Here is a 12,579-nt window from a genome sequence, read left to right on the forward strand (position 1 = left end):
TGTAGCTGCAAAGAGAGTGCGGAAAGGGAGACGCCAAAGAGGCTTTTCATTACAGCGCGAGGAAATCTGTTTAAAATCCGCTGAAAACGGCAGAACATTTGATGCAATATGTATCAACCGCACCTTACATAAGTTATGGAGGGTAAAAAAGTGACAGCACACGTGGTCCAATCAGTGGCTCAACAACAGATATTTTTTCATTTGCTGTATGCAATATGTCACAATATACAACTAATTTTATATGGAAGTATAATTCTTCTTTCAATACTTCTCTCCAGCAGTTGAATAGTAAAACTGCTGTTAGTAGTGGCTAAGGAGAGCGGGGGACTGTGAGATTGTCCCTGTAAGTTTCTATCTGGCATCTTATTAAATAGACTGTGAATGCTTCGTTGGGTGAGATTTCCTCACTTGCACGCACCATTTGCAGGGACAGTCAAGCGCCAGACAATATCGCGACATAAATGACACTTTTCGCATGGCTTGAACATGCGAGAACAGTTTAATAAATGCAGCGAGATGTTTTCCTGTGCGATAGTGCCAGCGGCAGATTTCCTATAGGCCCGGACCTACGGCGGCAAAATGTGGGGGCAGCAAAAATGTCAGCCCCCATATACATCTAGAAGAAGGCGGCCGCCACGTGTACTGTAAGTGCCACGGGGCGGCGGATCTTGAAATCCGCCACTGGATATTGCGCATGTTTACGTGGAAACGCTATTCGTGCACTCCGGCTGTTCCTATTCCAAGGAACAGGTCTCTAGCAGAGCTTTTATTTCAGATTATTGTTTATTTATTCACCTTTGTTTGGCAGCTTTTTCTGTCCCTTTTTATTGGGACATCTTTTAAAAAAAATATTATTAAAGTTTGTAACTTTGCTTTACTATCACTCAGCCCGTAATTAAACCGCGTGCACAGGTATTCTGCGCGTTATTTGAGAATCAGGGATGGGGGGGGGGGAGCAGGGAGGAATTCTGACTGCAAGGTTTATACTTTGCAGCTACAGTATTGTCACTTTAAAACTTACTTGCTCTTTAACATCTTGGCGAACCGTAATTAGTCAGAATCTCTGTGTCTCAATCAGAAGGCTTCAAGTGAATATGGGTCATTAACGAGTTGCTAGTGGCACTGACTTCGTGGCCCAGATCCACAGAAAGGTGCTAAGTCAGGGGTCTCAACAGTCCTCAAGGGCCACCAACCGGCCAGGTTTTATGGATATTCCTGCGTCAGCACAGGTGGTTCAATCAGTGGCTCAGTGTTTGACTGCATCACCTGTGCTGAAGCTGGGACATACATAAAAGCTGGGATGGAGACCCCTGTGCTAAGCTTTAGTACGCCTCGGCTCCTATTGTCAGTGGAATAACCATTACTGCCTGCATGCTCTAAGTTAGGCTGCGTCCACTGTGCCGCTGACCACGCTTGGCGCTTAGCGTGGTCAGCACAATGAATGTGCATGTGTCCGGCCACACTCACGCGGCACGCCCATGCCCGTACGCTCGCGGGCGCCAGGCACTTGCCGAGACGGCTAAAATTGTGTTTCAGGTGCGCTGAAGGGTCGCATGACCTCCTCAACCAATCCAGCGCCAGTCACTGCTCAGCCACGCCCCCGGCAACGGCTTAAAAAAAATATGCCGGACAGCCGAGCGCTCATGCTTGGAAAGTTGGTGACGTCGCCGCTCTCAAGCATGAGCGCGGTCAGCGGCACAGAGGAGCAGCCTTACGGATATTCATTATAAAGCTGTGAGGATATTGCTTGCTATCTTTGCACAGGGTCTTGCTGGCACAGATGGTTTCAATGTGTGGAGCAGAATCTAATTAACACCACCTCGGATAAGGTCGTAATCCCCGCAGCCTGTCTGCCTCCTCCAAATTCGGCCTTCACTGTCCAAGCTGCGGTCACACTCAGCAAGGAGGAAAACACGCAGGATGAACAGTGTTTCTATGTGACTGCAAAACCCCAAATACACCCCAAAATCAGGTCTGACCATCACTGCTACTTTTAAATAAATGAAATGTGTAACTTGCAGTGGTAAATATTTTCCTACAGTTTGTGACCAAAAGGAAATATCTACGGCCCATTTGTAATATGCAGTGAATATATCTGTCCATGCTGGAAAAGAGGTTAGCTTCATTCAAATGAAGATTTCTTCACAGCTGCAACACTAAGCAGCTCTTGGCTGCAAAATGGGACACTTTGTTTAGTATGGACATGTAATAATAAATATGGACATGTAATTCCCAGCAGCCTTTCTGTTAGTATGGACATGTAATTCCCAGCAGCCTTTCTGTTAGTGTGGACATGTAATTCCCAGCAGCCTTTCTGTTAGTGTGGACATGTAATTCCCAGCAGCCTTTCTGTTAGTATGGACATGTAATTCCCAGCAGCCTTTCTGTTAGTATGGACGTGTAATTCCCAGCAGCCTTTCTGTTAGTATGGACGTGTAACTCCCAGCAGCCTTTCTGTTAGCATGGACGTGTAACTCCCAGCAGCCTTTCTGTTAGTATGGACGTGTAACTCCCAGCAGCCTTTCTGTTAGTATGGACGTGTAATTCCCAGCAGCCTTTCTGTTAGTATGGACGTGTAATTCCCAGCAGCCTTTCTGTTAGTGTGGACGTGTAATTCCCAGCAGCCTTTCTGTTAGTATGGACATGTAATTCCCAGCAGCCTTTCTGTTAGTATGGACATGTAATTCCCAGCAGCCTTTCTGTTAGTATGGACGTGTAATTCCCAGCAGCCTTTCTGTTAGTGTGGACATGTAATTCCCAGCAGCCTTTCTGTTAGTCTGGACATGTAATTCCCAGCAGCCTTTCTGTTAGTGTGGACATGTAATTCCCAGCAGCCTTTCTGTTAGTGTGGACATGTAATTCCCAGCAGCCTTTCTGTTAGTACGGACGTGTAATTCCCAGCAGCCTTTCTGTTAGTACGGACATGTAATTCCCAGCAGCCTTTCTGTTAGTATGGACATGTAATTCCCAGCAGCCTTTCTGTTAGTATGGACATGTAATTCCCAGCAGCCTTTCTGTTAGTGTGGACATGTAATTCCCAGCAGCCTTTCTGTTAGTATGGACGTGTAATTCCAAGCAGCCTTTCTGTTAGTATGGACATGTAATTCCCAGCAGCCTTTCTGTTAGTGTGGACATGTAATTCCCAGCAGCCTTTCTGTTAGTGTGGACATGTAATTCCCAGCAGCCTTTCTGTTAGTATGGACGTGTAATTCCCAGCAGCCTTTCTGCTAGTATGGACATGTAATTCCCAGCAGCCTTTCTGTTAGTACGGACGTGTAATTCCCAGCAGCCTTTCTGCTAGTATGGACATGTAATTCCCAGCAGCCTTTCTGTTAGTGTGGACATGTAATTCCCAGCAGCCTTTCTGTTAGTATGGACGTGTAATTCCCAGCAGCCTTTCTGTTAGTGTGGACATGTAATTCCCAGCAGCCTTTCTGTTAGTATGGACATGTAATTCCCAGCAGCCTTTCTGTTAGTGTGGACATGTAATTCCCAGCAGCCTTTCTGTTAGTGTGGACATGTAATTCCCAGCAGCCTTTCTGCTAGTATGGACATGTAATTCCCAGCAGCCTTTCTGTTAGTACGGACGTGTAATTCCCAGCAGCCTTTCTGTTACTGTGGACATGTAATTCCCAGCAGCCTTTCTGTTAGTGTGGAAGTACGGACGTGTAATTCCCAGCAGCCTTTCTGTTACTGTGGACATGTAATTCCCAGCAGCCTTTCTGTTAGTGTGGACATGTAATTCCCAGCAGCCTTTCTGTTAGTATGGACGTGTAATTCCCAGCAGCCTTTCTGTTAGTGTGGACATGTAATTCCCAGCAGCCTTTCTGTTAGTATGGACATGTAATTCCCAGCAGCCTTTCTGTTAGTACGGACATGTAATTCCCAGCAGCCTTTCTGTTACTGTGGAACATGTAATTCCCAGCAGCCTTTCTGTTAGTGTGGACATGTAATTCCCAGCAGCCTTTCTGTTAGTATGGACATGTAATTCCCAGCAGCCTTTCTGTTAGCGTGGACATGTAATTCCCAGCAGCCTTTCTGTTAGTATGGACATGTAATTCCCAGCAGCCTTTCTGTTAGTGTGGACATGTAATTCCCAGCAGCCTTTCTGTTAGTGTGGACATGTAATTCCCAGCAGCCTTTCTGCTAGTATGGACATGTAATTCCCAGCAGCCTTTCTGTTAGTACGGACGTGTAATTCCCAGCAGCCTTTCTGTTACTGTGGACATGTAATTCCCAGCAGCCTTTCTGTTAGTGTGGAAGTACGGACGTGTAATTCCCAGCAGCCTTTCTGTTACTGTGGACATGTAATTCCCAGCAGCCTTTCTGTTAGTGTGGACATGTAATTCCCAGCAGCCTTTCTGTTAGTATGGACGTGTAATTCCCAGCAGCCTTTCTGTTAGTGTGGACATGTAATTCCCAGCAGCCTTTCTGTTAGTATGGACATGTAATTCCCAGCAGCCTTTCTGTTAGTACGGACATGTAATTCCCAGCAGCCTTTCTGTTACTGTGGAACATGTAATTCCCAGCAGCCTTTCTGTTAGTGTGGACATGTAATTCCCAGCAGCCTTTCTGTTAGTATGGACATGTAATTCCCAGCAGCCTTTCTGTTAGCGTGGACATGTAATTCCCAGCAGCCTTTCTGTTAGTATGGACATGTAATTCCCAGCAGCCTTTCTGTTAGTATGGACATGTAATTCCCAGCAGCCTTTCTGTTAGTATGGACATGTAATTCCCAGCAGCCTTTCTGCTAGTATGGACATGTAATTCCCAGCAGCCTTTCTGCTTGTATGGACATGTAATTCCCAGCAGCCTTTCTGTTGGTGTGGACATGTAATTCCCAGCAGCCTTTCTGCTAGTATGGACATGTAATTCCCAGCAGCCTTTCTGTTAGTGTGGACATGTAATTCCCAGCAGCCTTTCTGTTAGTATGGACATGTAATTCCCAGCAGCCTTTCTGTTAGTGTGGACATGTAATTCCCAGCAGCCTTTCTGTTAGTATGGACATGTAATTCCCAGCAGCCTTTCTGTTAGTACGGACATGTAATTCCCAGCAGCCTTTCTGTTACTGTGGAACATGTAATTCCCAGCAGCCTTTCTGTTAGTACGGACATGTAATTCCCACCAGCCTTTCTGTTACTGTGGACATGTAATTCCCAGCAGCCTTTCTGTTAGTATGGACATGTAATTCCCAGCAGCCTTTCTGTTAGTGTGGACATGTAATTCCCAGCATCCTTTCTGTTAGTATGGACGTGTAATTCCAAGCAGCCTTTCTGTTAGTATGGACATGTAATTCCCAGCAGCCTTTCTGTTAGTGTGGACATGTAATTCCCAGCAGCCTTTCTGTTAGTGTGGACATGTAATTCCCAACAGCCTTTCTGTTAGTATGGACGTGTAATTCCCAGCAGCCTTTCTGCTAGTATGGACATGTAATTCCCAGCAGCCTTTCTGTTAGTACGGACGTGTAATTCCCAGCAGCCTTTCTGTTACTGTGGACGTGTAATTCCCAGCAGCCTTTCTGTTAGTGTGGACATGTAATTCCCAGCAGCCTTTCTGTTAGTATGGACATGTAATTCCCAGCAGCCTTTCTGTTAGTATGGACATGTAATTCCCAGCAGCCTTTCTGTTAGTGTGGACATGTAATTCCCAGCAGCCTTTCTGTTAGTGTGGACATGTAATTCCCAGCAGCCTTTCTGCTAGTATGGACATGTAATTCCCAGCAGCCTTTCTGTTAGTACGGACGTGTAATTCCCAGCAGCCTTTCTGTTACTGTGGACATGTAATTCCCAGCAGCCTTTCTGTTAGTGTGGAAGTACGGACGTGTAATTCCCAGCAGCCTTTCTGTTACTGTGGACATGTAATTCCCAGCAGCCTTTCTGTTAGTGTGGACATGTAATTCCCAGCAGCCTTTCTGTTAGTGTGGACATGTAATTCCCAGCAGCCTTTCTGTTAGTATGGACATGTAATTCCCAGCAGCCTTTCTGTTAGTACGGACATGTAATTCCCAGCAGCCTTTCTGTTACTGTGGAACATGTAATTCCCAGCAGCCTTTCTGTTAGTGTGGACATGTAATTCCCAGCAGCCTTTCTGTTAGTATGGACATGTAATTCCCAGCAGCCTTTCTGTTAGCGTGGACATGTAATTCCCAGCAGCCTTTCTGTTAGTATGGACATGTAATTCCCAGCAGCCTTTCTGTTAGTATGGACATGTAATTCCCAGCAGCCTTTCTGTTAGTATGGACATGTAATTCCCAGCAGCCTTTCTGCTAGTATGGACATGTAATTCCCAGCAGCCTTTCTGCTAGTATGGACATGTAATTCCCAGCAGCCTTTCTGTTAGTGTGGACATGTAATTCCCAGCAGCCTTTCTGCTAGTATGGACATGTAATTCCCAGCAGCCTTTCTGTTAGTGTGGACATGTAATTCCCAGCAGCCTTTCTGTTAGTATGGACATGTAATTCCCAGCAGCCTTTCTGTTAGTGTGGACATGTAATTCCCAGCAGCCTTTCTGTTAGTGTGGACATGTAATTCCCAGCAGCCTTTCTGTTAGTATGGCCCATATGGTTGTATTCAAGTTGTCTTAGTACAATAACACTTTGCAATGCATGATTCACAAAGCGCCTCCCTTGTTTTGCAGTTGTAAGAAAAACTGTAAGGAAATAAACCTGGATGAGGACATGGTTTTTAGCGCTAGTTGTGACAACTGTGAAGGAGCCAAATACAATTGGTATCTTGATACCAACTTCCCCATAAAGGTGAGTTAAATGTTGATGGGTTAATTACTCACCTCTGCGTGCAATCTGATGCATATGTACTGGTTAAATAATGATGGTGTGTGACCTCTATACACTACAATTTAACCTTTGAAGAACTGTTGAATCGCTAAAAGGTACCACAACCTGCAGTGAATCTGCATTTCTCCAGGACAATTATGGCTACAACAACTTGGAATACATAGGCTCAGATCCACAGAGCTTGGAAAAGTGAGTTAATGTTTTGCCTTAATTTTCAAAGGCCAATAACGTAACATCAAATCAAGTTTTCACCTCGAAACAGCATTGCATTAACTATACTATAAACATAATATTATATGCAAAAGAGGCATTCCTCCTAACAGCACATATGGACCAGCGTGCTAAGGGTTAACATTTGCTTGTACTTTGTGGAACGTCAACCCCACCCACTGGAATGTTAATGAGCCAAAAGGACACAAACAACTTTGAATTCACAGCTGCATTCAGCCTGAGCCCCTTCAGTGTACATCTGCGTCGCTCCAAAGGTGGACAGCCTTTGGCGCAGCTAATGGGTGTGAGCCGTTTCCTGATGTTTGGTGATGTTAAAGCTTCTCTATTTCAATCTGAAACTCACAAGCCCTTTATCCCCTGTACCCAATTTTTCAACTCTTATCTGTCCATGAAATGTCTGTGAATTGACTGTATAACCCTGTTCTTTGAATGTAACCATGTATTGTTATAACTCTGTGCCCAGTACATACCTGAAAACGAGAGGTAACTCTCAATGTATTACTTCCTGGTAAAATATTTTTATAAATAAAAAAAATAAACATTCACAAAGGTCCGTCAAGGTTCACACAGGGACTTAACGTTACATTCGTTGTGTTACCTGAAGGTGTCGTTATTCCCATCCGTACCCTGCAAAGGGGAGGAGAGAGATTAGGTACCTGTGCGCACACCTGAGATACCTGCAAAAGAGCCCAGTTTAAATCATTTGAATATAATTTACATATTCAAATTAGGTGATTTCTCAGGTGTGTTCACCGTATCTCTCCACGTGTTGTATAGAGGGTTTTGGGAGGTATTTACGTCAATGATAACACTACCTCTACTTTTGCAGTTTGTCGATTTCTATTAGGCCTTTCCAATTCAAGTTATTCACACATCCCACGCACTGCGCCTACACATGTCACTCTCACTGATTTTCTGCGCGTCTCACTCATTTGGTGTCAGCCTCACAGATTTTAGCATCAGTGGAGTTTCACTAATAAAAAAAAAAGCACTTTTCCAATTAAAAAAAAATATTTTTTGATCCAAAACCCCAAACATGCCTGATTTTGGTCCTTGCGTGCACCTGTGTGCTGCTATTGGTGTTCATGGTCGTTTTGCACACGTTTATAAAGACAAGCTCTGTTCTTCTTATTCTTCAGCCCGTGCCGCTTCCAGCCGCCTGTCACCTTCATGACTTCAGACAGAGCTCTCTGGCTTTGTTACAAAGTGGCACATCCATCCTGGTACTGAACAGTACGGTCATAAAGAGCCAATCAGAAGCCGCCTTCAGAATAAAGTTGACAGGTAGGTGTTCTCAGCTGTATATTAGTTTGGTGTAACCCTTCAACCGTTGCTAGATGGGGGTTAAGGCCATGACCAATCCCACTTGCTAAAAGTAATTTTTTTGGGATTTCCCAGTGAAATATGAGTAATTGTTTTGTTATAATTTGGTTCTTTCTAATTTAGTTGTTTGAAATATAATCTCCACCTAAGGCTTAGATCCTTAATTTCATGTATTCAAGTATATCTGTTTGGGGGGGGTTTGTAACTTTTTAAAGGTTCAAACGTAATTCGATATAAACAAGGTGAAACACCCATAAAAGAATTTAGGGCTGTATAACATACCTAGCGCTGGTACACAGGTTATTCTCAAAGGACTCGCTATGTGTATTTTTACTCTGCTAATCTGAAATATTAAAAAATGTAATAACTTAAAAGTAAGGGTATTTTTACAAAGAATCTGTGCGTTGTCTCCTTTATATTCTGAATAGACGGGATTTTACTTTTAAAGCTCCAGTGCCAGCAATATCCTACATGTGTGTAAAATAAATCAGTTCTGTACTATAAGAAAATACTTGTAGCATTTTGTTAATTTTTTAAACAAATCTGATTGACATTTTAATGTATTACAGTGTGCAAGCATTTTTGTTTCTATAGCAACCATTTACAAAGTCACATCCCCTTCCGCTTCTGAAACAGGCTCTGGCACACCCCTTTTTGAGCCCTGCCCTCTCTCTAGCAGTGCACCAATTGTATCTAGTGACTGCCTGGTCACATGATCTTCCCCATAGAACTTTGTCATATTAATATGCAAATGCGTTCCACTGGCTGCAGAATACTCCTCTGCAGCCATTTAGTGAGCCCTCGAGCCGAATCTTTGCCGATCAATCACAGGAGAACGAATCGATCGGCAACTTAGCTAATTACTTATCATTGTCTGGTTTGTATTGATGCACAAATTAAAGGGAAAAAATAAATAAATAAAAACCCCAGCTTGGACTTCTGCGTTTAATGACTTTATTCAATGGTGCTATGCCAGTATATAGTTGCAAATTGTAATCAGGAAACATTATCAGGTCTCTCTTTGGCCATTTAAAGGTGCAGCGAAAGAAAGATGCAAGAAAACGATGATTTCGGATAAATTTCTTACACTACTTGTTTTTCCACTTACAAGAATGTCAACATTGGGATTTTAAAAAATACAAACACATTATAGCTTTCCCGGTGTGCGGTGGGTAGTTTTATCCTCATACATATGAAATGTTAATAAAACATACAAACAAAATTGTATAAACTGCTTTGGAAATAAACTGATTTTCTCATTTTGATCTTTAAAACTCCAGGAGCTTAGTGGTCCAGGAACTCACAAAAAAAACCAAATAACATTAATGTTTGAATAAAAAAAACGGACATACTTTCCGGTTCCCTCGTGCTGGTCCTGACACTTGTAGTTTATGAACGTGACAACCTCTTGCGATCTATTTACCCATTCTAGCTATGAATTCCCGTGAGTATGGAGAGGAGACGTTACTCGTGAGCACCGTGTCCCCTCCAGAAATACCCACCTGTACTATTACTCCAGAAGAGGGCTCGGTACTGACCCGCTTCCGAATCTCCTGCCTCACTCCCTGTTCTCGTACGCGCTCTTGTACCGAAGACGAGCGCGTCTCCACCACTTACTGCGTCTACCCCAAGCCAAGTAAGCATCATTGGTTTAACCCCATTCGTTGCCAGATGGGGCTAATTACACGTTGCAAGTAATCAAAATACACACAGAGTACTGCAAGTGTAATTAAATAATGCATAGCTGGTGTATAAAGAACAACCCCTCACCCCCAAAACCAAAACCCAGAGATCATAACTTTGTGGTGTCATGGCTATCTGTCACGCCAAGCAAATAAAGGGTTAAACACAGGTGGTTTTAACTGCATTGTGCATATCAATATGGGCTATTATATAATGATACCGTTAATCTCTACATTTTTGTGTAGCACTGTTTCCCCCCCCCCCCCCCAGTGGGAGATACACAGCTTCTGCTACCTAGGGTGTGTGCGAGTACCTGTTAGGGTCAGGAGAGCTGAGTTTGATCTGCGATGGTGGGAGATCAGGGCAGGCTTAGGTTCTTTCTCTGAGCTTCTTCTCAGGGTGCTTAGCGCCTCCAGCCGTAGTGGGCTCCAGGGTGTCTGTTTTGCATACTTCTTTCCTCCTGCCAGGGACTGACACTTAGACAGGGGTATGATGAACAAAGGATCTCTATTGCAGTCACTGGATTAGATGTTCCATAGCCAGCGGTGCAGAGTCTTAGAGGCTCCAGGCCTATAGATGGTGCTGACCCCAGGTATTACAGGGCCTCTGTTGGTTTATTCAGATGTTCCCCCAGTCCCGAAGGACTGGGGGTGGGCACGCTCATCCCCGTTGGGAGAGACTCACAGCCCTACTGGTCCCTTCCTCCTCCAGACCAGGACTGACTAAATGTGGCACTCCCTCCCATCAGGAACCAGATGGGGCGGGCTCATGGTCTATACCTATCCCTGATAGGCTTACACAGGCCATGAGTCACCACCACACTACTTTCCATCAGAGAGGAGCATGTAGGGGGGGGTCAAAAGTCTACGGATTAGCCTGTCACTGCCCAGACTGCTTAGGACTGACGTGACAGGGAGGAGAGACAGGTAGAATTGGCTTACCATGTTACATTTGTATCATCTAAAGCTCCTTAGAGGAAGTATGAAGTAACGCCTTCGTTACCAGATCGTGCAACATATTGCAAGGGCTGAGTATATCCTCCTGCAGGTAACATGCATGTCATTATTGTTGTTTTGTGTGTATGTTTGTTTTAGACTCTCAGCTCTATTGTGGTTCCAATCTGGAGCTTCCCTCGATCTACCTGCCAGTGGGAGAAGAGGAAAACAACTTTATTTTAAACGTTACAGTTACTGCTAGTAACAACTTTGGGGCTTCAGTCCACACGGCAGTGACAGTCAAGGTAAGGATAGGTGAATTTGTTTATTACCTAGTAGTCCATCATGCTCTTAACCCCTGGGTCACCAGAGAGGTCAGCAACGCCCTCTGGCGTCCAAGAGGTTAAACTTCAGAAACCCATGGCGCCGAATGTATCATCCGATACAAGTACTGAGTAAGATCCACGTGAAAACCACGCCTTTCCCCCGCTCCTTGCAAGAAATGCGAGTCAGTTCTGCTAACGCGTGATACCACGACATCAGCTGATGTGCTCCCTGTGCTTCTTGCAGGTGACATATGACGAGGCCGACAGTATCAGCCAAACCCTGAGGTCTTTCGTGTCCGAGAAATCAACGGACATCTTAAAGGGAGAGAACAGCAGCGGCTTACTAATCCAGCTGTATAAATCGGTATCTTCTCTCTTAAATCAGGAGCTTCTTGGGGACAGTCCCAGACCGTCACTGCAAAGAGACACCAAGAAAGAGGTTAAGCTGCTTTTCAGGGAACGTTAATATATACTTGCATTGAAGAGGCCAGCAAAAAAAAAGATGATAAAGATTTCGGCTCGCAATGGGAGCTGTAATTATTCTAATTTGTATTTCTGGTATGTACGGAAACAGCATCCGCTTTAGAAGACGCTAGAATCCCGGGGATGTGCAAGCGGATATCCTGTACGAAGCCTGATAAGAACTGTTACAAAGCTCCTGTACTAATGTGTATTTCAAAATCCACTCCATAAAAAAGACATTGTGGAAAAAGTGCAGAGAAGAGCCACCAAATTAATAAAGGGGATGGATAATCTGATTTATGAAGACAGACTAGCTAAATTAGATTTGTTTACATTAGAAAAGCGGTGTCTAAGAGGGGATATGATAACCATATATAAATATATTCGGGGACAATACAAGGAGCTTTCAAAATAACTATTCATCCCACGGGCAGTACAAAGGACTCAGGAGCTTCCCTTTAGGTTGGAGGAAAGGAGATTTCACCAGCAACAAAGGAACGGGTTCTTTATAGTAAGGGCAGTTACAATGTGGAATTCATTACTCATGGAGACTGGGATGGCAGATACAATAGATTTGTTCAAAAAAGGTTGGACATCTTTTAAGAAAGGAAAGGTATACAGGGATATACCAAATAAGTAAACATGGGAAGGATGTTGATCCAGGGAGTAATCTGATTGCCAATGCTTGGAGTCAGGAAGGAATTTATTTTTCCCCTTATGAGAGATAATTGGATAAAGTTTCACTGAGGTTTTTTGTTTGCCGTCCTCTAGATCAATATAAATACAAATATTGGATACGTATCTCTTCGCCTAAATTGAACACAGG

General features: G+C 43.9%; 1 protein-coding gene across 1 annotated transcript in view; it reads left to right on the plus strand.

The window, feature by feature from the left end:
- Positions 1–12,579, plus strand: part of LOC142469937 (polycystin-1-like protein 2) — a 62,289-nt gene that overhangs the window by 12,444 nt on the left and 37,266 nt on the right. Inside the window, exons 11-16 of the mRNA XM_075576725.1 lie at positions 1,765–1,972; positions 6,637–6,754; positions 8,164–8,308; positions 9,780–9,983; positions 11,125–11,270; positions 11,536–11,730. Of these exons, the coding sequence (XP_075432840.1) occupies positions 1,765–1,972; positions 6,637–6,754; positions 8,164–8,308; positions 9,780–9,983; positions 11,125–11,270; positions 11,536–11,730 (1,016 nt within the window). The remainder of the gene's footprint in view (positions 1–1,764; positions 1,973–6,636; positions 6,755–8,163; positions 8,309–9,779; positions 9,984–11,124; positions 11,271–11,535; positions 11,731–12,579) is intronic.

This window comes from Ascaphus truei, chromosome 19, assembly GCF_040206685.1.
Source record: "Ascaphus truei isolate aAscTru1 chromosome 19, aAscTru1.hap1, whole genome shotgun sequence".
NCBI lineage: Eukaryota > Metazoa > Chordata > Amphibia > Anura > Ascaphidae > Ascaphus > Ascaphus truei.